Genomic DNA, 25766 nt, shown 5'->3' with positions numbered 1-25766 from the left:
AAGTAACAGCGCCCCCTATACTTCAGTTGATGCATACAGGTCCCCAACATCACAACACACAGAGCAGTGGTTATGAAACGGAGGCAGTGTAAACCCAGCACACTATAACAGATCCTTCCTGCGGCGAATGGGTATTGACAGTTTCTGCAGTTTGGACGGTTCTGATCCATTTTGGGTAAGTAAATAAACACTTATACCGTCGTCTATATTTGTTTCCCGACTATATTTCGTTTTCAACAAATTGCCAATTTTCGCCGGGTTGTGTTCCGCAGCATGGAGACACTTGGCTGTGTCTCAAAACACAGCCAGCAGCCTACCTTGACAGCATCATAGGGCGTCACAACCGCGTTTGGACTATGGTTTTGAGAGTTAGAGCATTTTCAAGCATTAATTCAATTCGGGTTGAAATGCCCCTGTAACGCCAAATATTGCTGCCTAGGTAGAGAGCTTAGTAGGTTTTGAGACGCAGCCACTGTTGCTAGGCTAACCGGTTAGCCATAAAGCAAACTACCATATATGCATATAGCTCTCTGTGGACTTTGATTCTGTAATGTTGATATTTCTCTATTACACCCCTAATCGCCCGCATATAAGAGTAATTTATAACACAACCACCTGCTCAATGTGTGTCTTTAATACAGAGTGAACCTGAAGAGTTGACTTGTCACTGCTCTGATTTGGTTTAGGTTAGCTAATTCCCCTAATGCTAGGTAGTTTCTTTTTAACTATTTAACTTATCTAATTATTTGTCTGATTCACAAAGAATTAAGATTTGTTTGTTTGTGTTCCGGTTGTGCAAGCTCTGACAGGTCAAGGGATTATCAGTATAAGTTGTCGCCTGACAGGTTAAGACAGTCAATTTGTCCTTCAGGATCAGAGGGCCAAAACTCTGAATTATGAGTCACTCTGACAGTTGACTGCATGCCAAGAAAGTTTGTTACTTTCCTTGAAATGCTCTCAGCTTTTATGTTTTCATTGTTAGTCCTTTGTAAGTCCAAGGATAATGCGATGAAAGATGAGCAGTTTTGTAACGTTCTACAAAGTGTTATGAGTCAAAGGGAGAATTTAAGAACATGTCTCAGCCATGTATACCCAATAATAATAATAGAAGGTAATTTAAGTAAATGTTTTTCATTTTTTTATTAGTTTGTTGTTGTTGTTTTTTCAAAAGAAAGAAAATAAATAATTATAAAATAATTTACTATAATTAAAAAAATAATTACTTAGTTCAGCAAATATGTTCGTTTAAATAATATGCAATTTATAATCTTTTGTTAAAGTCATTTTCATAAGAAATGTAAGGATTTAGTTTTTTATGCTTATCTTTTCTTATTCTTATTTTATCCTTAAACTGGGAATCTGAAGGGTAAACGTTTTCCGCTTTATTTAAAATATTATGAAGTATAGCTTTTTTAAAAGAAAAAAAAGGCTGTTCAAGCGAATCCAGTTCAATAGCTCAAATGTCAAGAAAATCACATTTAATGTCCTACTCTTGAGAAATTACCATAGCAGCCTTTTATTTATTGATCTGTTTTTCCTTTTATTTATTGATCTATTATTCCTCCTCAGAGACAGGGTTATGGGAAGAGATGCTCCCTACAGAGTACAAGATTACATTTCTTTTGTAGGAAAAGGTTCACTTAATTTTTTAGGCATGTTTTGCATGTCACTACTTAAAGGAGACTTGTTTTTGTCAAGAAGCGGAGGACTCTCTGCTCTGCTCTGTTGCGCAGAAAAGATCCTTGACTTTGGTTCTCTAAAAGATCCACTCAAAAGTGTTTGTTCCTTGCAAACATCATTAGGCCTTTGTGTGCTTTACTGTGTGACCTAGAGCTCTGCGTCTACTCCAGTTGTTACTTTGTTTCTAAGTTTCATCCAAAGAATCTCCAGAGATGTGGAATAAAGTTAAACACTCTTTTGTCCTCTCATGTTTTCAGGATTGGAACCGGACATGGCAAACGCACAATCCAGACCTGACACCATGTTACCAGAACACAGTGTTGGTTTGGATACCCTGCCTCTACCTCTGGCTGTTTGCGCCGTTTTACATCCTATACCTCAAAAGAAATGACCGTGGATACATATGCATGACCCATCTCAACAGAGCCAAAACAGTGAGTGTTAACAAGCAGTAAAGTACTCGTTTTTTTAAGAGCATTATGCTTTGCGAGTGTATTTCCTGATAACTTCAAGGTCACGTGACTCCCCTCTAACAGGTTATTGGGTTTACCCTATGGCTTATCTGCTGGGCAGATGTTTTCTACTCTTTCTGGGAAAGAAGCCATGGTGCTACAGTAGCCCCAGTCTACCTAGTGAGCCCCACATTGCTTGGCGTTACAATGGTAAGACTCGTTCTTTCACAAAAGGAAGTACTGAATTCTCTCTGCATTGATTTCATATTCAAATGAATGTGTTCCGCTTTCCTTGCCCCATGGAAAAGGAAAACAAGTCAGGCAAATTCTGCCTGATAACATATTACTGTTTATAGTTTCAAAAGTTGCCTAGTCATGATCTTTTCTTAGCCTGATGTTTACAAAATTGAAGTGTTTTGTAATTGAATGTGTTTTAGTTGCTGGCTACGTTCTTCATCCAGTATGAGCGGATGAAGGGGGTCCAGTCCTCAGGGGTGATGCTCAATTTTTGGCTGATCGCCCTAGTGTGTGCTACAGTCACCTTTCGCTCCAAGATCCTGAAAGCATTGGATGAGGTAAATATGACTTTTGCTTTATAATATCTGAACTTACTTATTGTTATTCACTCTTTCCTCATAGTGAACTGTGTATGAGTGAATGAATGAATCAGCAGGTTTACATGCAGTGTGTTAAATGTTTGTCTCGTGTGATCTTTCATGTGCCATGTGGTTTTTGCACCGCCGCAGAGGTCATATTTCCTGTCTCTCCCCACACTGACAGCTACGCTTGGTTTCAGTAAAAATAAGGTTTCTCAGTATCATGGTGACTGTTATATAGCAACCAATAAATAATAATTGATAAACAGGATATTGAACAAATTGAATAAACAGATCTTATTTAATCAATTTCAAAAGGACAGTAGGTTCTAAAGTACAGATAAAAGAATACAAATCAGGTTTGTCTGAAATGTAAGCAAACCCTTAAAGTGTTGTTTGCTCTTTCCTTTCAGCCTGACCGTGTGAATGTGTTCAGATATACCACCTTCTACATATATTACACCATGCTGCTCATCGCCCTGATCCTGGCCTGCATGTCCGACCAGCCTCCACTCTTTTCACAGGCTGTCAAAGACACGGTTAGTGAGCTTTACTTGAAAAAGATAAAGTTATTCTTTATTATCAACCTTATTCTTTAACATGAAAGTAAGCCTATGGGCAATAATAGAAGAATAACAACATGCAGTAAAAGGTAAAACTGTTTGCACTACAAATCAGTGTGCTCATAATTAAGATAATACATTAAAATAATATGGTAAGAGACACCAAACTAAACAAGCTGTTTTGTACAGCTAAAAATAGCAGATGAGACTGGAAGCCAGACCCATGCAATTTACAAATGGCTGCTTTCACTCTTACGGGCCAAATAAGCTTGATATGGATGTTGAATTGATGACTAATGCTGTGAATGTTTTTTCTTTTGCACAGAATCCATGTCCAGAGTCAGGAGCCTCATTCCTGTCCAAAATCACTTTCTGGTGGATCACAGGGTGAGCAAAATGAATTATTGCATTTCTAACACTTTTTTTAAAAATAGTTTTGACGTATCTAGAAGTTTTGGTTTATGTAATTCCTCAATCCCATTCAGGAAAAAGTATTTTTTTTTTTAAAGGAGCCTTCATTATGCTTATGCACAAGCTTGTATTCAGACTGGATGTGGTTTCTTGTTAACGCTTGTCCCTTTTTTTCCCTCATAGATTGATGGTGACAGGTTATAAAAGGCCTCTGGAAGAGAAAGATCTGTGGTCGCTTAACACGGAGGATAAGTCTCAAAAAGTGGTGCCACAGCTGGTGCGCCGCTGGGATCAAGAATGCAACAAGGTCAAAAGGTCAGAAGCGAGAAGTCACTTTTTTTCCTCAGAGATAGTTCACCCAAAAATGGAAATTGTCATTAATTGCTCACCCTCATGTCCTTCCCAACCTGTAAGACCTTCGTTCATCTTCGGAAAACACAAATTCAAATATTTTTGATGACATCTGAGAGCTTTCCTCTGAGACCCTCCATAGACAGCAATGCAACTACAACAAGAACATTAAAACAGTCCATGTGACCGTTGTGCATGCATCATGGAACTGTCTAGAATGCACGACACGAAAGAGAAGAAATTGTTGAATAAAGTCGTTTTTTTTGGCACGCAAAGTATTGTCATAGCATCGTAAAATTATGGCTGAACCACTGATGTCACATGGGCTACTTTGACAATGTCCTTACTACCTTTCTGGACACTGAACATGCAAGTTGCATCGCTGTCTATGAAGGATCAGAAAGCTCTTGTATTTCATCAAAAATATCTTAATTTGAGTTCTGATAATGAATAAAGGTCTTACAGCTTTGGAACGACATGAGGGTGAGTAATTAATGACAAATTTTTGGGTGTACTATCCCTTTAAGCAGACAATTTTATGAATTTGCTACAATAATGACTAATCCTCTGTCTGGGTTATGTTTTTTGTGTTAGGCCTGTAGATAAGACACTCTACTCCCCAAAAAAAGCAGCAAGGAGTGAAAAGAAGGATGGACAACCAATAGAAGAGTCTGAGATTTTGCTTGCGAAAACCCTTCAGAAATCCGGCGAGCCATCTCTTTTCTTCGCCCTCTGCCGAACCTTTGGACCATACTTTCTCATCAGCTCTCTGTATAAGATTATTCATGACGTCCTGATGTTTGTTGGGCCAGAGATTCTCAGGTATGAATATACAGCATCAGAATCAGCTGCGATTATTCCCATCTGTGCTGAGTTCAGAAGCAGTAGTACTCTGCAGGGGAAAGTGCAAGTGTTCCCCCTGCGTTTTCACAGTCATGTGGTTAGAAATGACTTAAACTCTATGGGAAGGCCACTCTGTCAAAACAACAGCTGTGGCTCTTAAAAGAGCTCCAGCGAAGAGTTAGTTTCAGCATGCTGATAAGTTGTGCCATCAAATTGTGCACTGGACCATATTCAAATCCTCTCTAATCCGTTGAAAATAACACCTGAAGTCTCAGCGGTAAACCTTTAACCAGTTTGCCCACTTTTCTCATACTCGAAACTAGAAGAACTGCATACTGCTGTGAGATTGACATTAATTTATACTCATGTGAGTTTGGTGTTTTGTATCTTAGGCTACTGATCCAGTTTGTCAATGATTCAAGTGCCCCCAGCTGGCATGGCTACTTCTACACTGCCTTGTTGTTCTTTTGCACCTGTGTGCAAACGCTCATTCTGCAGAAATATTTCCATGTTTGCTTTGTGACCGGCATGAGGTTACGTACAGCCATCGTTGGTGCCGTGTACAGGAAAGTAAGTGGACTCTCGACTTATAAAATATCTGAAACATGGTATAATAGAGTGTTTATGCACATTTGAAGATTATTTGTTACTTTTTCATATTTTGTAGCTCGTAGATTAAAAAATATCTAAGAGCAAAAAATTCATTTGTCCAATGTGAATATTCCATACTTCAATAGGATAATTCACCCAAAAATGTAAATTCTGTTGTTTAATACTCACACTTATGTTGTTCCAAACCCGTAAGACCTTCATTTATCTTCAAACACAAATTAGCATTAATTCTTTAAATGGTAGTGTAGGGATTTATACTGTTTTCCTTCATTTTTTTCAAGGCCTTGGTCATTACCAATGCTGCCCGGCGAACATCCACTGTTGGAGAGATTGTGAATCTGATGTCTGTGGATGCTCAGCGGTTTATGGACCTCATCACCTACATCAACATGATTTGGTCAGCTCCTTTGCAGGTTATCCTGGCCCTTTACTTCCTGTGGCTGGTATGTGCCTACACACAAGTGTCTTGGCTTTTATGCTCATTTCGTGACACATCACTAATACCTGTTTTTATTTATTTTTATTTTTTGCTCTTTTGTTATCAGAATCTTGGTCCTTCTGTACTTGCTGGAGTTGCTGTGATGGTGCTGATGGTTCCTGTAAATGCAGTCATTGCCATGAAAACTAAAACCTACCAGGTTTTGAACCTCTTTTCCTGCTCAGCAGGTTTATTTCCCTTAATTTTGTTAATGAGATCGTCTTTGTTAATCTGACACGCACACCCACAGGTTGCCCAAATGAAAAGCAAGGACAATAGGATCAAGCTTATGAATGAGGTGCTGAATGGCATCAAAGTGCTTAAACTCTACGCATGGGAACTGGCCTTCAAAGACAAAGTGTCTGCCATCCGAGAGAGTGAATTGCGTGTACTTAAGAAGACAGCTTACCTTGGTGCTGTGTCCACCTTTACTTGGGTCTGCGCACCATTTTTGGTAGGTGACACCTTTAAGTTCAAGTCCTGGCTGGGCTTTTTCTTGATTATGCTATCTTATGGTTGTGCATTGAAATTTTTTCTTGTCATCCTGTCTTTTTCACAAAGGTTGCCCTCTCCACATTTGCAGTTTATGTATTAGTGGATGAACATAATATTCTGGATGCACAGAAGGCATTTGTTTCTCTGGCCTTGTTCAACATCCTGCGCTTCCCTCTTAATATGTTGCCCATGGTCATCAGCAGCATGGTGCAGGTATTTTCTCTCTCTCTCTCTCTCTCTCTCTCTCTCTCTCTCTCTCTCTCTCTCTCTCTCTCTCTCTCTCTCTCTCTCTCTCTCTCTCTCTCTCTCTCTCTCTCTCTCTCTCTCTCTCTCTCTCTCTCTCTCTCTCTCTCTCTCTCTTTTTAAAAAAAGTTGAATTTAAACCTTGTAATACTTTAGAATTTGGTTTAAGTTGTCACATCTCAAATGTGACCCTGGACCACAAAACCAGTCTTAAGTAGCACGGGTATATTTGTAGCAATAGACAAAAATATATTGTATGGGTCAAAATTATAAATTTTTCTTTTATGCCAAAATCATTAGGATATTAATTAAAGATCATGTTCCATGAATATATTTTGTAAATTTACTACCATAAAATTATCAAAACTTAATTTTTGATTAGTAATATGCATTGCTAAGATTTAAGATTTATTTTTGGCATTATTGCCTTTATTGGGATAGGATAGATCAGATATGACAGGAAGCGAAGTGGGAGATATATGGGGCGGAAAGGTCCTTGAGTCGGGATTCGAAGACGGGATGCCCGGAGCGCAATGACGCTGTATGTCGGCGTGCTGCCGAAGGCTATTGGTGCCGACGTTTTAATTTATTTTTTTGCACCCTCAAGATTCCTGTTTTTTTGAATAGTTGTATCTCGGCCAAATATTGTCCTGTCCTAACAGACCAAACATCAATGGAGATATTTTTTTATTTACTTTCAGGTGATGTATAAATCTCAATTTCAAAACATTTACCCTTATGACTGGTTTTGTGGTCCAGGGTCACAAATGTTTTTGACCCAAGAAGGTTAACACAGAAATCCTGAATTTTTTTTATGACCGTGAAATGTATTGCTTCCGTCAGGCCAGTGTGTCTATGAAGCGTCTTCGTGTGTTTCTGTCCCATGAGGAGTTGGATAAAGAGAATGTCGAGCGGCCAGCCATCAGTGCTGTCCAATGTAAGTCCAGTGATTCACATGAAGTCAATCTGCGATGAAACAAATGTGCCATTTTCTGTTACGTGTATTTTTAGTATGCCGTGCGTGTTTGACTCTCAAAGCACTGCAGTTCCTAAACCGTTTCCGCAGACAGACATAAAACAGTATTGTATGAGAGAGTAGCAGCTGTTCAGTGAATCTGTGGGTTTAAAGACGTCCTGCGTGTTTTGATGTTCACTTAAGAGACTTCATTGTTGTTTCCTGCTCATTTAGCTTCTGACAGCATCGGGATTGTGGACGGATCTTTCAGCTGGTCTAAAGACGACTCCCCTACTTTGAAGAGGTAACACTGTTTTCTTTGTATGTCAAAGAGATACTGATACAATGACTAGCATCTTGTTCAGTGTTATAGAGTGCTAGGGATGGGAATTGTACAGAATTTTACAGAATTTTGATTCTGATGAATGATTTCTTTAACTATTTTATCATTTTTGAAGAAGCACCACTTTCCCTCAACAATTATCGGTCATCGGATGAAAAACTCATTTTTACACATTGTTTGAACATTAAAGGAGAACTCCGGTGTGATATTGACCTAAAGTGTATTGAATCATGATACCGAGTGTGAACGTACCTTGCATATCTCATCTCGTCTCGTCCACTGCTGTCCGAAATCTGGGGTCAGTTAGCCGATGCTCACAACAGGTTGTCAATGAGAGTCAATAGGGCATCGGAATAGCCATGTAAATAAATCACTGTTTTACGCCATTTACGAGGCACAAAGTAGCTCCACACTTCATTGGTAGACTTCCAAGGGCCCTGACATTTAAAACGAGACATTGAGAACTTTGAAAAAGCACCGGTAGTTTATTTACAAGAGGCTTTATACAGACAGTAACTGCAAGACAAAATCCGGTCGCCGCCATCTTGAATGTAGTCACGATAAGTCGAGTGTCGAGCACGAAGGAAACTACAACCTGATAAGTTGATAACCTGATAAGTTCCTTCCTGCTCGTCATTCGACTTATCGTGCCTAAATTCAAGATGGCGGCGACCGGATTTTGTCTTGCAGTTACTGTCTGTATAAAGCTTCTTGTAAATAAACTACCGGTGCTTTTTCTGAGTTCTCAATGTCTCGTTTTAAATGTCAGGGCCCTTGGAAGTCTACCAATGAAGTGTGGAGCTACTTTGTGCCTCGTAAATGGCGTAAAACAGCGATTTATTTACATGGCTATTCCGACTGACCCCAGATTTCGGACAGCAGTGGACAAGACGAGATGAGATATGCAAGGTACGTTCACACTCTGTATCATGATTCAATACACTTTAGGTCAATATCACACCGGAGTTCTCCTTTAATGTGTGTTGGCAGTTTGTGTAAAAATCCACCCAGTGGTATTTTTTTAATCTTGTAAGTAATATCCCCTTTTTAAAATCAGGTCATTCTCAGCTTCTTGTCAGTGTGACGACACACCATCAGAGGCCGCTCTCACGATAGTTGATTGACATGAGTGCCTTACCTTAGACCCGCCCTCACTGAGTTGAAACAGTCCGACTCCGATCACCATTGTGTCGACTCAAGGGGCAGGGGAAGACAAGAAATGTCTCCGATTGAGTGATTGAGGTGTTCTGCTGTTGGATGTAATAATGAACATAGTAGTCGCCATTTACTCCCAACATCTGAGCCGTTGAAGATGCAGAGGATAACGTTACTTTCGTTTTTAAAAAGAAAGCACTGATCCCGATCTACAAATGCATCTATGTTCGCGCAAAACATTCCTGATGCAGCAGAAGTGAGTCTAAGGTTTTTTTATGCATCTTTGCAAATGTCATTTCTTAATAATGTGCTTGTTGGCAAATTTCGCCGCTAAACGAGCAGAGCTCATTTGCATTTAAAGGCCCATGCAATAGAATGAGTTGATTTTTTTGTAGAGCTGATTTTGACAAGGTAAAACACTACTATTGAGAATTTTTAACCAAAGTATATTATGAACTTGTGGAAAATGGGCATCCGATGACCCTTTTAATGTTTAGCACTTGTATTTGAAGTACAGTTTGTAACAATTAAAACTATTTTCAGAATGTGTATCTTTAACTTAATTAGTTGGGTTTCCATCCAAAGTTGCGAATTTAAGTTGCTTAAGCCACTGAATATAATAATATAAAAAATGAATTGCGCCTCCGAGCGAGCAGGCGAAACACAATAAATGCAGCCTTTGCTTTCAGAGGTGGATGCCTGCTGTTTGGGAACGCATTCATATAAGAGTTCTGTGAGGCAATTATACAAAAAACTTTGGCTCAGGCATTGCAAAACAACCAAAACAACATTTGAGATGCTGTGCAAAGAGTCTTTGGTTAGTCAAGTTATGCCGTCCCATTGTGCAAAGTTGCATGCCTTTTTTTGATGTGCATGGAGGAATTTATTCAGCAAATGTATTTTTATCTCCCAAATTTTGTATTAACACCACCTCAAGTGAGCATAAAAACATTTTTGTGAATTAAAAGATTTGATTTTGAAATTTAGAGTTAACTTGACTTGTTTCTGATGCGGTACTTTAAAAAAGCAATTTAAAACAGGGTGATGGAAACAAAGCTAATTGGCAATTCGTTTGTGAATAGGACTATACTGGTTGTGCAATACAGTCTATTTATAAGGCAATAAATGCCACAGTTTGCAGTATTTTAGTACTGTTTTGGCCCACATTGGAAAACATTCAGGAACCGTTCATGTAACAGAACGTCATGAAAATCATTTTATTTTTGTACTCAATAACTACTATCAATTCCCAGCCTTATGTACTCAACACAAATGTTGCTATTATATTCAGGACATTAAAATGACTTTTAGTATTGACATGAATGTTGCGGTTACATAGAGCAGAACCAGTGAAACGGGCTACTGAGGACATCACAGGCAAGTACATGTGCATGAACCCCGATACAGGAGCATCAATCGCCAGAGGAAATGTAATCTGGCGAATCTCCACTGATATTAATGAGAGGGATAATGAAATTTGGGTTGCCGAATTGCATTCAGTCCTAGCTTAATTTCTGACTCATTTACTTTAAATCATGCATTTTACTGTGTAATTGACTTGCATTATTGCAATTGTAACTGTGTAATTTGACTTGCATTATTGTTCACTGTAAATTTGATTGTCAATATCAGCACTCTCTGAAAGATTTGCCTATAATCTCCAATCAACAATGAAGTGAATGAAGAAATCTAAATGAATAAATGAATGAATGAACTCTTTTATACCTTTGACACAATGCCGTCTGTGTCTGCATGTTGCTTGAACTGTTTGTTGTTCTTTGTATCTGTTCTTGTCTCAGCGTGTCACACTTGTCTCTCTCTCTCTCTCTCTCTTCAGGATAAATGTGCGTATCCCTGAGGGGGCGCTTGTTGCTGTGGTAGGGCATGTGGGTTCAGGGAAATCCTCTCTGCTTTCAGCTTTGCTGGGAGAGATGCAGAAGCAAGAAGGATCTGTCTTGATCAAGGTACAAACACAAGATATGTGCTTGTGCTGCATGTTACATTTCTTATAGCCAGATAGCCTGAAATGGTTTTGTGTGAAAACAGTGGCTCTTTGAATTAAGTACTACACTACCAGTCAAAAGTTTTTGAACGGTAAGATTTTAAATGTTTTTAAAGAAGTCTCTTCCGCTCACTAAGCCTGCATTTATTTGATTCAGAGTACAGCAAAAACAATACAATTTTAGAATATTTTTACTATTTAAAATAACTGTTCTCTTTTTGATTATAATTTAAAATTTAATTTATTCCTGTAATTTTAAAGCTGAATTTTTAGCATCATTACTGCAGTGACACGATCCTTCAGAAATCATTCTAATATTCTGATTTGCTGCTCAAAAGTTAATATCAAATATAATTCACTATGTATTAAATATATAAATCTTTTTTATAAAATATTTTACAGCTTATTTATTACATAACTTCATTATATTAGCAAATGGACTGTAATGAAAATTTTAATTAAAGTTAGAATTTCATAACTTCTTAGCATTTTGTTTGTTCTCTTTTTGCTTTAACGACAGCAGCACTCGAGTGGCATAAACATGATTTGAAAATGATCCAAAAAGCATGTTGTGCTTTTGTGAAAGCAAAAACATCTGACTGTCACATGAACAATGTCCCAAATTCACTTATTAGATTTAGAAATGGTTCATTTTTATGTCATAACTTTTTTTGTTTTGATTTATTAATAACAAGGCCTTAAAGGCATTTCAAGTTAAAGATAAAACGACTTTTGGGCCCACTCTGTATTTGGATAACATTTAATAATGGGATGATAAAAGTACATTGAGTATCTGGCTGTTTTTAGGGCTCTGTGGCTTACGTGCCTCAACAGGCCTGGATCCAGAACGCCACTCTCAAAGACAACATTTTATTTGGACGAGAGGCAAAAGACAGCTGGTACCAGAAGGTGGTGGAGGCTTGTGCTCTCCTACCAGACTTGGAGATCCTACCTGGAGGAGACGCAACAGAGATTGGGGAAAAGGTAAATAAAGACTTCTGAATGATTCTTCTACTTTGGCATAATCAAGCATGATAGGCTAAAGGTTAAAGGGATAGTTCACCCAAAAAATTAAATTTCCCCATGATTTACTCACCCTCAAGCCAACCTAGGTGTATATGACTTTCTTCTTTCAGACGAAAATAATCAGTTATATTGAAAAATGTTCTGGCTCTTCCAAGCTTTATAATGGCAGTGAATGGCTGTTAAAATTTTGAAGTCCAATAAAGTGCATCCATCCATCATAAATAGTGCTCCACACAGCTCTGGGGCCTTCTGAAGGCCTTCTGAATTGAATCGATGCATTAGTGTAATAAAAATATCCATATTTAAAGCTTCACAAATCGTAATCTGCAGCTTCCGCTAACTGACATAAGCGCATTCAGGAGAGAGTGGTGTTCCAGTGGATGACGTAGTTTTAAATATGAATGTTTTTCTTACACAAACAGTTCACTTTACTTCAGTAGACCATTATTAACCCACTGGAGCCGTGTGGAGTACTATTTATGATGGATGGATACACTATTGGATTTCAAAATCCCAACAGCCATTCACTACCATTATAAAGCTTGGAAGAGCCAGGACATTTTTTACTATAACTCCCGGTTGTATTCATCTGAAAGGAGAAATGGCTTGAGGGTGAGTAAATCATGGGTTAATTTTAATTTTTGGGTGAACAGTTCCTTTAATCCTGTATGCTGTCACAGACTGCTTTTAATGTGACAATCTGACTTAATTTAAATATATAATAGAAGTCAGTTGGGTTAATCATGTGACTTTGTGATTTTAGGGCGTAAATCTGTCCGGAGGTCAGAAACAGCGTGTGAGTGTGGCCAGGGCTGTGTACTGCAACTGTGCAGTGTATTTACTGGATGACCCACTCTCTGCTGTGGACGCTCATGTGGGAAAACACATCTTTGAGAAGGTCATCGGGCCTCAGGGGTTGCTACAGGACAGAGTAAGGCCAAGTTTTAATGCAAATATGTATACATCTCTTAAAGACATTTAACATCACGCATGGTGCTCTTTCAGACTCGGGTTCTGGTGACCCACGGGCTGAGCTTCCTGCCCCAGGCTGACCTGATCTTGGTGATGGTGGATGGAGAAATCACAGAGATGGGTTCTTACACTGAGTTGCTGGGCAGACAGGGTGCTTTCGCCGAGTTCTTGCGTACCTACACCAACACAGAGCAGGAGGAGGTGGAGGAGTCGGTGGGAGGTGAGGCTGGCCTCTTCATATCTGAACTTCTTTCATGCTTTCATGCATCTGTCCTTTCACATAGCTGTTTCCTCTAAATGATCATCATTGTTCACATTGTGTGTGATCTTTTTTCCAAATTAATCCGTGTCTAGAGATTTTCTTTTGGTCTCTGTATGTCTGTGTTTTCATCTTCATTTGTTCTTATTTGTTGTGTCCCCTCTGTTGGCTCTTCAGAGGAGGGAGGGGAGGCAGAGGACGAAAAAGGGAAATCTGAAGGTTTGATGGTGTAATTGGTCCTTGAGCCATAGAAGTTGAATAGGCCTGCCTGTACTGCATGTTAGAATAGGGCTTATTATACTGCTCTGAGGCCTGAAATATTTGAGGTGCACACAGTTTTTTAGTACTTTCCCGTTTAATTACCATTGGACTATAGCTCACAACCATTAGAGTTACCTATTACACATCCTTGCACTGTGCTCCATTTTGTTGGAGTAAATGGTACCCCTTTTTTCACAGGAAATAGAGTTGGATCCCATTTCAACTCACTTGAGAGCCAAGCAGTTGCTACATAATTCATGTTACAACACTTACAAAAAACAATCAAAACTTTAATATAATTACAATTTAAAATAACTCTTTCTATTTTAGTATATTTTAAAATGTCATTTATTTCTGGGATTGCAAATCACACAATCCTTCAGAAATCATTGTAATATGCTGATTTGGTGCTCAAGTGAAGTATTATTCCTTGAATAGTTTGAATAGTTATTTACACATGGTATTTCTAAATTAGATCATTTAATTAGGGAAAGGTCTTGCTTTGTATGTAGTCTGGAATGAAGCACTGTGAATGGCTTCAACATCTGACCTTCACCAGTCTTGTCGCTGTGTCAGTTCCTCATGGTGCTGGGCAGCCTGCTGGTGATCCTTCTAACCTTAACCCACACCTCTGAACCTGAAACATTTGATTTAGCATCTGCAGTTTTAATCCGCTCGCTTTCATTTTAGCTGGCCTGAGGGGTGTGGTTGCTTAGAAGCAAATTATGATTGCCTTTTACTGCCATGTTAAAAACATGGACATGTTTGTACTCAAGTGCAGCCCAGTGTTTTAGTCGCTGCTTGATTACAACATTTGTTTAAAAAAAGCTTGTGTAGCCTAGGTGCTTTCGAATGACAGGATAATAATGAAAAACCCTGACTTGCGTAACTTGAAATAGTTTAAAGTCCATGTAAAGCAATATTAAATGTGTTTTCTGACTTTGTCTGAGAAAAGAAAATTGTGTTAGTAATCACCTAGCCAAATTTGAATGATTAAAAAAAAACGCCAAGTCAATAAAATGTTTTCAAATTCTTGAAAAAAATAAACAGCATTCTCTGCTCACGAAAAAATGCTGGGGTTTGTCCACTGTCAGCACTGAAATCACACCTACTCACAGGAAAGCTGGCGTCTCTCTCCACTGTTAAATACAGATGCATTTAAATAAGAAAAAACAAGCTGTTTTGTAAATGATCACAACCAGGTAATATTCATATTCAGATAGCTACGGTAATGACAGTAACTCGCGATTGATGCGGGTCACCCACTGATGCTAATGCGCTCTAGTTTTTAAGGTGTTAGGGAAGGGCCCAAGCTCAGTGGCTTTGTGCGTCATCGAGACATGATTTCAGGCCCGCCCAAAAAATCCTGAACACAAAAATTATTAAATATTAACGGTCTATTTAACGGTCTAGCTCCACAATTTAGTACTGTATAGTTCACAGTTTATGTAATATTTTTTTAGCAATTTTTTCGATGTAACTTACTTTGTTTTCAAGCTTTCTAACATATATTTCTCATGTCTGTGAGGCATGTATTTGCTGACGTTCAGGTTGTTTTATTTACGTGTCTGTGAAGAGAGGTGACAAAAACTGCGACGACAGAGAGTGCACCCCTTTTTTTATTCTTTATTTTACAAAAGCACATTGTTTTGTTGTTATTATGACTATACACAAATAAAAGTAGACCCTTTTCAGTTTCAAACAATACCTTATTCCTATCTGTACGATCATAGATGGTGTATTTTTTTTTTTTTTCATCGAGAAAAAAAGAGACAGACCTCACTGGGTGGTCTTCGACCCAAGAGGGTTCAACAGTTTTGCTGCAGGATGTTTTTCATGTCTGCAATGTTTTTTTTTTTTTTTTTTTAACTAACACAATAGTTTCGTTCCCTGGTAATTAGTTCCTTTTATATTGATGTAATTCAGTTACTCATTCAGTAACTATTTGTGAGAAGTAACTTGTAACTATAACTAAATAGTTTTTTAAAGTAACATGCTCAACACTGGAGTTTATAAACAATTCTCTGAATTGCCTTTACATGGACTTTAAGGAGTCAGTTGATTTAAGTATGGCTGTGGAAAAGCATGAAGCATGCAGGAAGATGTGTCTAATTCTGTCTGATTTAGTGTATATTTTCTCATCCACAGACGCAGTCCCACGGAAAGGACTTGAGAATGGGGGTCCTGCTGCCCTGTTGGGGTAAGAGATACTTAATTCCTAAGAGATATCTAATTTCTGATTAATTTCTTTGTTATGAATAAACACTGTGTCCAGACCTGTTGCAACATGATGAATCACTTGTGGCAAGATTTTGTCTTGCTTAATTTGTGCATTGCTTTCTGTCTGTGTCTTATGGTAGATTTGTGGGAGAAACTGGTGGAAATTTTATTGGTTATTCACAGATAATCTCCTTTTAGCTTGAGAAACATTGTGACCATAGCTACATCTCTCATGAATTCCAAATGTTGTCCATCAGTTTGACAGTTAAAAAAACAAGAACAAAACCTACTGCATCAAATATTGTATGGTATATATGTGCATTAGTTGTTAGTGTTAGTCGTATATCTAACAAACATTTAGGGTTAGTTCACCCAAAAATGAAAATTCTGTCATTAATTACTCACCTTCATGTCGTTCCAAACCTGTAAGACAAACACAAATGAAGATATTTTTGATGAAATCCGAGGGCTTTCTGACCCCGAATAGACTACCACATTCAAGGCCCAGAATAATATGAATAATGTTTTGACATTGTTTGCTAGCCTGCTGTTTCTCTGTGTCCTGTAGGCAGAGTCAGAACTCTCTTAATGCAGCAGGTACAGGTAAAACCCCACAGAAAACTGAACCTAATGATGTTGCTGCTACAAAGAAGACTAAATCAGCTGAAGCTGCCCGATTAACTGAGGCTGACAAGGCCAACACTGGCAGGGTAAGAGTCAGCCATCTTTATGTCAGGTTGTGAGAGTATGGTTCCCATTCGATTTTGAGATTTGGTGAATGTCGTTTGTCGTGCAGGTGAAACTGTCTGTGTTTTGGGAGTACATGAAAGCTATCGGCTTGCCTCTGTCCATCTTCAGCATCTTTCTGTTCTTCTGTCATCACCTGTCCTCTCTGGGCTCAAACTACTGGCTCAGTCTCTGGACAGATGACCCTGTTGTCAACAACACACAGCCAAACAGAAAGATGCGTTTAGGGGTGTATGGAGCCCTCGGACTCTCACAAGGTGATTTACATTCAGTTGGTTGTGTGATAACAGTTTTTGTTGTGACAGCTTGTACTCAAGGTCAATTGCATTACATAGTCTCCTCAACCAAGCTTTTAGATTATATTAGCTTGTAGTTACATGGATAAATGCATATTCTGTAGTTATATGATTTACAGAAGTAAAAGCCTTTGAAATTAAAAACCATAAAGAATTCTTACTGTAAAAAATGCATTGCCTTAACAGGGCTTGTATTTTGGTTCAACATAAATATTACATTCAACAGTGAATATTCCAATTAAAATCAACAGTTCAGCAAAAATCAGAAGTGCATACATCCAACAGGTAAAAAGCTCAGTAAAGAGCGCTCAACTACAAAAAAAATAACAAAAAGGAAGAAGTTGAGTGCACCAAAGCTCCATAAATATGAAAAAACATTTATTACAAGTTCTCACCAACAGTAAAGTTTCGAGGCTGGTTCTTAAAAGGCAGTGTTCTGTTTATTTAATTTTATTTTTAATTTAATTTTTTATTTTTATTATATTATATTTTATTTTACTTTTTCAGACACCAGCCTGATTCTTAAAAGTCAGCTTTCTATTTGTTTATGTATTGATTGATTTATTTTTAATTGAACTGAATTTTATTGTTTTATTTTTCATTTCTTTTTAATTTAATTTAATTACATTTTTTATTTAATTTAGTCTTTTTTTATTTTTTACCAGCCTGATTCTTAAAAGGCAGCTTTCTATTTATTCATTTTTTTTTATGTACTTTCATTTTCTCTCTGACAGGCATTGCAGTGTTCTGCTATTCTGTGGCAGTGTCTGTTGGTGGGATCTTAGCCTCCCGCTACCTGCACCAGACAATGCTCTACAATGTCCTGAGATCGCCCATGTCCTTCTTCGAACGCACACCCAGCGGCAACCTGGTCAACCGCTTTGCCAAAGAGACCGACACCATTGACTCAGTCATCCCTAGCATCATAAAAATGTTCATGGGCTCCATGTTTAATGTGCTGGGCTCATGTGCTGTCATCCTCATCGCCACACCGCTGGTGGCCATCATCATTCCTCCGTTGGGCCTACTCTACTTTTTTGTACAGGTCAGTCAGTCGTTTTACCTTGCGGCTCCGTCTCTAAATGGCTAAAATACATTTAAAATACATTTAAATAGAAATGGTTCGAGATCTAAAACCTCAGGTGTAAGTGTAGTTAGTGGTGAGTGCTGCTTCAAAATGTGTCTTTCTGTCTCCGTTAGCGTTTCTATGTGGCGTCCTCTCGGCAAATGAAACGACTGGAGTCTGTGAGCCGCTCTCCTGTCTACACACACTTCAACGAGACACTGCTGGGAACCAGTGTGATCAGAGCATTTGGAGAGCAGCAACGCTTCATCAGAGAGAGTGACGGCAGAGTGGATCACAACCAAAAAGCTTATTTCCCCAGCATTGTAGCCAACCGGTGAGAATTCACAGGACAACCAGGGTTTTTTTCCTTGTTTAGATGTATTAGGTATCATAAAGTTAGATGTTTTTTTGGAAAGTTGATGATTTGTGACCCTGGACGTCTTAAGTAGCATGGGTATATTTGGAGAAATAGCCAAAAATACATTGTATGGGTCAAAATGATTGTTTTTTTTTTTTGTTTTTTTTGGCAAAAATGTTCATGAAGATATTTTGTAAATTTCCTACCATATATACAGTCAAACCCGAAATTATTCATACCCCTGGCAAATTCTGACTTTTATTCAGCCAGCAAGTTTTTTTGACACAGGTTTCTCCCAAAAGATAAGACAATGTACAAGAGGCGTCATTGTGGGAAAAAATATTTCTCAGCTTTTATTTACATTTGAACAAAAAGTGGCATGTCCAAAATTATTCATACCCTTTGCAAACTGTCACAGTCTATGGGAAAATCCAAAGTTCCATACCATTCCAAATAGTCCAAGCTGTTCTGAAGCATCCTAATTACCCTGATTAATTGGGAACAACTGTTTTAAACAACTCAACAGGTGAAAAACAGAAGCTCTCTGCTGTTGGTTTGTGGACAGTCTTTTCAAATTTCAGGCTTGACTGTATATCAATATATATGCTTTGCTAAGAACTTCATTTGGACAACTTTAAAGGCGATTTTCTCAACATTTAGATTTTTTTGCACCATCAGATTCCAGATTTTCAAATAGTTGTATCTCAGCCAAATATTGTCCTATCCTAACAAACCATACATCAATGGAAAGCTTATTTGCGTGTGTGTCGTTGTGCTTTTGTGTCCTGCAGATGGCTGGCAGTGAGGTTAGAGTTTGTGGGCAACTGTATTGTGACGTTTGCCGCACTTTTTGCCGTGATGGCCAGGGACAGTCTGAGTCCAGGTATCATGGGGCTGTCCATCTCTTATGCGCTGCAGGTCAGTCTGACATCTGAAATGTTGAGATACAGACCTAGAGATCAGATGACCATCCAAATCCTTACTAGTCTGTATTTCTCACAGGTCACAGCATCTCTGAACTGGCTGGTACGGATGTCCTCTGAGCTGGAGACTAATATAGTGGCAGTGGAGAGGGTGAAGGAATATGGAGACACAGAGAAAGAGGTCAGTGTACCAGCAGGCAGATTGTGTGTGTTCATTCTGTACTTGTGTAGAGTCCAATCTGTGATTAGCCCTGTTTCCTCCTTTATCTCACACTGTGCTAGAGAGATGAGAATATGTAGCGCACAGGAAGGGGTGGGTTTATACCCACAAAAGCACTAGTTTCCAGAAGGAATTTGGGGGATTTATTCTGATTTGCTGCTCAAAAAACATCTACTGTTGTTGAAAACAGCTGAGAAGAATTTTTTTCAGGTTTCTTTGATGAATAAAAATAGAAAATAAAACAGCATTTATATGAAATAGAAATCTTTTGTAACATTATAAAGCATTTAGCATCACTTTTGATCAATTAAAAGCATCCTAGCTTAATAAAAGTAGTAATTTCTATAACTGACTATATACTTAACTGTTTTAAATATTGATAATAATAATAATAAATGTTTCTTGAACAGCAAATCAGCATATTCGAATGATTTCTGAAGAATCGTCTGACACTGAAGACTGCAGTAATGATGCTAAAAATTTAGCTTTGATCACAGGAATAAATTTCATTTTAAAATAAGTTCAAATAGAAAGCAGTTATTTTAAATAGTAAAAATATTAATTAAAAAAAATGTACTGTTGTTGCTGTACTTTTAATCAAATAAATGCAGGCTTAGTGAGCAGAAGAGACTCTTTAGAAAAACATTACCAGTCAAAAGTTTTTGAACAGTTGATTTTTAGTGTATTTCAGGTTAACTTTGTTTTCTTCTTGTTTCAGTGTTAAAGATGGATTGTTGAGATGTGATTGGTCTGTGCTGCATTAATGTGTCTTTACAGGCTGAGTGGAAGTTGGAGCACTCAACTCTGCCTGCTGGCTGGCCCACCGCTGGTCATATTGAAATCTGCAACTTTGGCTTGAGATACAGAGAGGACTTAGAGCTGGCTATTTCTGATATCTCGGTCAACATTGACGGAGGGGAAAAGGTGTGTGGAGCCATTACAATATTTCTTCATTAATAAACAATGTTCAGTTAGAAATCTTTTTTTTTTCTCTTACATTTCCTTGCAATGTTAATCATATGTACTTGTGTGTTTTTCTTAGGTGGGAATTGTGGGCAGGACAGGAGCAGGAAAGTCCTCTCTGACATTAGGGCTCTTCCGTATCATCGAGGCAGCTCAGGGGGCGATCCGTATAGATGGAGTGAACATCGCTGATCTGGGCCTTCATGAGCTACGATCCAGAATCACAATCATTCCTCAGGTACCGCACCAACATAAATACACCTAAACATTCATCCATCAAGGAGGATATCAATAATAGTTTTCAAGCTGTTTTCCTTTTAGAATAATTACATTATTTCAGTTACCTTGCCAGTAAAAATTAAACTCTTGAAGTTTTTTTTTTTTTTTGTTTCATATTTCTCAACACCTTTTCCTCTGTCTCAGGATCCAGTGCTGTTCTCAGGTTCCTTGCGTATGAATCTGGACCCCTTTGATGGCTACACTGATGAGGAGGTATGGAGAGCTCTGGAACTCGCACATCTCAAGAACTTTGTGTCTGGCCTGCCTGACAAACTCAACCATGAGTGTTCAGAGGGAGGAGAGAATCTCAGGTACAAACCTCCTTTTAACAATAGGGGCTTTTCAAGCAGTCCCTGCTTTTTAGTGTGTTCACACTGCAGGAACAAGGAACTTAGGAACAAGGTATTTAGTTTTAGAGAAACTCTGTTTGGGTGAGCTAAATTAGCTCCTACTTCAGAATAGGGTCTAAAATAGTTCTATAGGAACTACCAGTGGCGTAAGGGTACACTGATTGGCCAAACGCATACAAAACACTGGCTACCCGGCATTTTTAAAAAGCACTGTAAAAATATTTACTCCAGAAACATAGAAGACAACAATAACGGCATTTAGCTACCTGTTGCAGCCAGTGTTGTGCCTGAACGAGTTCATTGAACGATCGTTCATGAACTCGTTCATAATTTGGGTGAACGTGAACTGAACGTGCTGTATATCTGCCTGATGAACGTGAACGTGAACGCGCTCATTCTGGCGTTTATGAACGTCGTTCTCTCGTAGTTCAATTTTGTTCTAGAGAGTGCCAGATTTCCATGGAGCCAGGCAAAATCCCGGCTATAACCACGGACTGTACAATATCTACGCTACAACCGCTACAACACAATCTAAAACGGGCCTTATTATATAGGGAGAAAGACGGCAACAGCAGCCACCACAGAGTCGCACCGCGCATGCGTCATCAAATTGCGAAGAATGAATGGAGGCAAAATCCGATGAAGGTAGCGGGTACTACTTTATGAATGAAACGTCATATGTCCACCGAAAATAATTTTTTAATTTCTTTCTTAATTCCTCATTAAAAAACATTCAAGCAGCACGTTCTTCCTCATGTTTCTGAGAATATACTGTAGGGTGAAAGTAAATGTTTGCTAATATTATAATATTTTATTACTTCCCTTGCAAAACAGGTAATAAAATGTTACACTAGCGTTCAAATGTTTAAGACTTGTCTTTAAAGAAGTTTCTTATGCTCATCAAGGCTGTTTTTATTTGATTAAAAATACAGAAAAAAAGTAATATTGCATGTTTTTACAAATAAAATAATGTTGTTGTTGTTTTTTTAACATACTTTAAAATAGAATTTATTCCTGGGATGAAAAGCTGATTTTTGTTTATCAGCTGTTACTCCAGTCTTAAGTGTCACATGATTCTTCAGAAATCATTCTAATATGCTGATTTATTATTAGAATGATCAATGATAGATAACCGATTGTGCTGCCAAATATTTTTTTGCAACCTGTGATTTTTTTTCCAGGATTCTTTTATCAATAACAAGTTTAAAAAGTACAGTGTTTATTTAATATATAAATATTTTCTAACAATCTAAATGATTTATTATTAACTTTTAATAAACTTTTAATTATTAACTTAATACATCCTTAGTAAATAAAAGTATTAATTTCTTAAAAAAAAAAAAAAAAGAAACAATAAAAATTTACTGACCCCAAACTTTTGAATGGTGGTGTATATTATAAAAATAAAATAATAAATAACCAGTCCAACAAAATAGAGCTTATTCAAGCAGCACGTTCTTCCTCATGTTTCTGAGAATATACTGTAGGGTGAAAGCTGCAGCTGGATACGAGTGTGGACTGAATGAGGGGCAACAACTGGAAAATGCCAGTATTCTTAGGGTAACAGCTTGCAGCAACATACTTGAAAAAGTAAAAGAACTATGAACTAGTTCATTTTGGAACCTGCGAACTTAGTTCAAAAAATTTGAATTATGAACTATGAACTGAACTAGTTCATTTTAAAATGTGTGAACTGAACTTTGAACTAGTTCACGTAGAAAAAGAACTTTCCCAACACTGGTTGCAGCATTGTTGTTTTTTTCTGCCTCGATGATATATAACACTGCAAGTTGTCACAAGAAATTTAGTAAGATTTTAATGCTCTTTCAATCGCATAAATTGTGTGTATACATTATCATGAAACCTAAGACACTCAACAAAACAGCTCAGATCACAGTGTCCTCCGTTCACTGGTTATTGAAGTTTGTAAATGGCACAAATAAAGACGACACTGTCGGCCACTTCAGAGTTCCTGCTGCCAGTGCAAATGCAACCAGAAAAATGGCCTTAGGGAGAAATTGGTTCTATAGGAACTAGGGCTGTGCAATTCATCGAAATTCAGTTTCGATTTCGATCATGAAAATACAGTAATCAAGATGAAACGATTATTGCGCCCCTTTCCAGTGGTTCGCTTTTGCTCCTCCATAAAAGCCTAATTTCACATGCAAATCAGCAAAATACTAATTATACTGAAAATGACTTTCGTAAAACGGGACGTGCTTGATTTATTCATGTTTCTATGATATTGTGTTTTTAAAAGCAAGAAAGAGAACATGCGCTGTTCTGTGTATGCACTCAGAGACGGAGCAGAACACAGACGTGTAAAGTTATCTTTTAGCTCAAGGTGCGCGTCGAAGCGGTCAAATACACGCAAAAATATTTCAAAATGAGGCGCTTGGTGATTATTCATGTGACCCTTGTCAGTTGTGTCTTAAATGATCATAAACAGTTGAGAATGAAAATACGTGTGTAACAGTGTATTGGATCCGTGTGGCTATTAAAACGGCAATAAATAATATTCCTTCTGCCATTTGTGTGCTTAATCTTAATAAAACTTAAAAATACAAAGAGAAAAATCACTTACTGCTTTTGAATGAAAGACTTTTGTAGTTTTAATAAGAAACAAAGCATGTTGAATTCTTACAGTGAAGACGCTGTTTTATTTTACATTCAAATAATTACATTCAGTTTCTGTAGTAGGCTGTTAGACTACTTTAGACTTGCATAAAAGTATTCAGTTTTTTTTTTCTGTTGTATTGCTATCTTTAAATTAATCACTAATATAAAGTTTTGGACCCAGTCATAATCGTGTTAAATAATCATGATTACAAAATTGACCAAAATAATCGTGAATATTATTTTTTGCCATAATTGAGCAGCCCTAATAGGAACCACCATGCTGGCTAGTTCCTAGTACTATGCAGTGCCGAAGCCTCTAATGTTTATTCATGATTTAATTAATATTTGATATGACTGTTTGTGACTGGATATTCTGGATTTCAGTTTGGGTCAGCGGCAGCTGGTTTGCCTGGCTCGAGCTCTCCTCAGGAAGACCAAGATTCTGGTTTTGGATGAAGCCACTGCAGCTGTAGACCTGGAGACGGACAATCTCATACAGTCAACTATCCGAACTCAGTTTGAGGACTGCACCGTTCTGACCATCGCACACCGTCTCAACACCATCATGGACTACACTAGGTAATCTACCTTTCTACTTTTTTTAATGAAACTGCAAGAGTTTTAAAGGGATAGTTCATGTCGTTCCAAACCCGCAAGACCTTTGTTCATCTTTGGAACACAAATGAAGATATTTGTAATGAAATCCATGAGTTTTCTGACCCTGCATAGACAGCAACGCAATTGAAATGATCCCAGGTCCAGAAAGGTGATAAGGACATCCATAAAATAGTCAACGTGACATCAGTGGTTCAACCATAATGTTATGAAACTATGAAAACTCTTTTTGTGAAATTTTTGAATAAAGTTTTTTTTTTCTTTCTTTGCACACAAAAAACGCTCTTGGATTTCATCAAAAATATCTTAATTTCAATGGTAGACGAAGGTCTAATGGGTTTGGAACAACATGAGGTTGAGTAATTAATGACAGGTGATGGGTGAACTATCCTCTTTAATAATAAAAATAAATAAGACTACACTCACACTATATTATAATTGTTTCATAATAATATTTAAAAATGTTTATGTATCTAAATATTTCCTCAATTTTTTTTCTTAAAAGGGTGCTGGTTCTCGATAAAGGCCATATGGCAGAATTCGATTCTCCGTCCAATTTAATTGCCAAGAAGGGAATTTTCTACAAAATGGCCAAAGACTCAGGTTTGGTCTGATAAGTAGACATATCCAGGACATATCACTGGCTAGAGCCCATGAAGAGAGTGGACCTTGTGAAACACGGACTCTGAAGGTACCTCTTCTCTGTGGGCCTGGAGCTCACACACACAGTGTGAACATGACCACCACTCCATCCTCAGCTACTGTAGCCCTCCGTTTCCAATCACATTTTAAAGGTTTCACTGCAAATGCTGCTTTGAAAGTTGTTTGATGCCAGCAATTGGGATGAAACTAATTTGATTTCTTCATGGCTGGATTTGTTGTCGGATTTCATTTGGGAGGTTTCTTAGTTTACAACTAAGCTGCACTTTCCTGCTAGTGGGTGATTGTTAGTGATGAAAACAATTATATTTGCAACATTGTTTCGCTAGAAAGAGTTGAGAACAAAGTTTGTGTGATGTACCATTGATGCAGTGATGAGTTATGTGTTGACCAAACAGCTGCTGGGAAATCCCTCCATCCCAAGCCAAAGTTTTGACATATTTGAAGCTATTTTCATTATCAAAGTTCCCTACATTTGAAAACTCTAGTTTCATCTCCAGATAGCCATTGTTTTCTCTCATTTAGTCATTATTTATAGTTTGAGTACATCTGTTACAATATTTCTTTTCTTTCATATATAAATTTATTTTAACATATAACATATTTATTGCTGGGTATCTCCCACTAATGGCGACTTAGTAATGAATAGTAATGTTTACTATTATTTCTCAGTGATCCGTTCACCAAAAATTATGAATGCACTTATTCTTCTCTGTATAAAAAGGTCAAACTAGGGTTTGTTTTTCAGGTTTG

The 25766-nt window shown here is 37.8% G+C and overlaps 1 protein-coding gene across 2 annotated transcripts; it reads left to right on the top strand.

Moving 5' to 3' along the window:
• The first annotated feature begins 43 nt into the window (after window positions 1–43).
• Window positions 44–25645, top strand: abcc1 (ATP binding cassette subfamily C member 1 (ABCC1 blood group)). 2 transcript variants are annotated; one of them, XM_073839281.1, is made up of 32 exons: window positions 44–175; window positions 1938–2114; window positions 2217–2342; window positions 2570–2707; window positions 3142–3267; window positions 3617–3678; window positions 3886–4017; window positions 4648–4875; window positions 5289–5466; window positions 5790–5951; window positions 6054–6146; window positions 6237–6440; window positions 6548–6694; window positions 7568–7661; window positions 7914–7983; window positions 11015–11141; window positions 11987–12163; window positions 12969–13136; window positions 13211–13397; window positions 13614–13655; window positions 15846–15897; window positions 16486–16627; window positions 16714–16921; window positions 17695–18005; window positions 18161–18360; window positions 19176–19302; window positions 19387–19488; window positions 20305–20451; window positions 20570–20728; window positions 20914–21080; window positions 24123–24317; window positions 24859–25645. In XM_073839281.1, exons 1-32 carry the CDS (start codon window positions 128–130, stop codon window positions 24965–24967), a joined length of 4605 nt encoding a protein of 1534 aa, XP_073695382.1. In that variant the 5' UTR covers window positions 44–127; the 3' UTR covers window positions 24968–25645. The 2 variants fall into 2 exon arrangements, with proteins under 2 accessions (XP_073695382.1, XP_073695376.1); XM_073839275.1 differs by lacking the exon at window positions 13614–13655.
• The last annotated feature ends 121 nt before the right edge of the window (window positions 25646–25766 follow it).

The sequence above is a fragment of the Garra rufa genome, chromosome 1 (assembly GCF_049309525.1).
Source record: "Garra rufa chromosome 1, GarRuf1.0, whole genome shotgun sequence".
NCBI lineage: Eukaryota > Metazoa > Chordata > Actinopteri > Cypriniformes > Cyprinidae > Garra > Garra rufa.
This window is presented reverse-complemented; position numbering and strand designations above follow the sequence as displayed.

What these genes read in the sequence shown, in the direction of transcription:
- abcc1 (XM_073839281.1), top strand. Translation starts at nt 128, where the DNA reads ATGGGTATTGACAGTTTCTGCAGTTTGGACGGTTCTGATCCATTTTGG. An exon ending in GAATGCAACAAGGTCAAAAG is followed by an intron (nt 4,018 to 4,647) that starts GTCAGAAGCGAG and finishes TTTTTGTGTTAG; the next exon opens with GCCTGTAGATAAGACACTCT. An exon ending in GGGTCTGCGCACCATTTTTG is followed by an intron (nt 6,441 to 6,547) that starts GTAGGTGACACC and finishes TTTTTCACAAAG; the next exon opens with GTTGCCCTCTCCACATTTGC.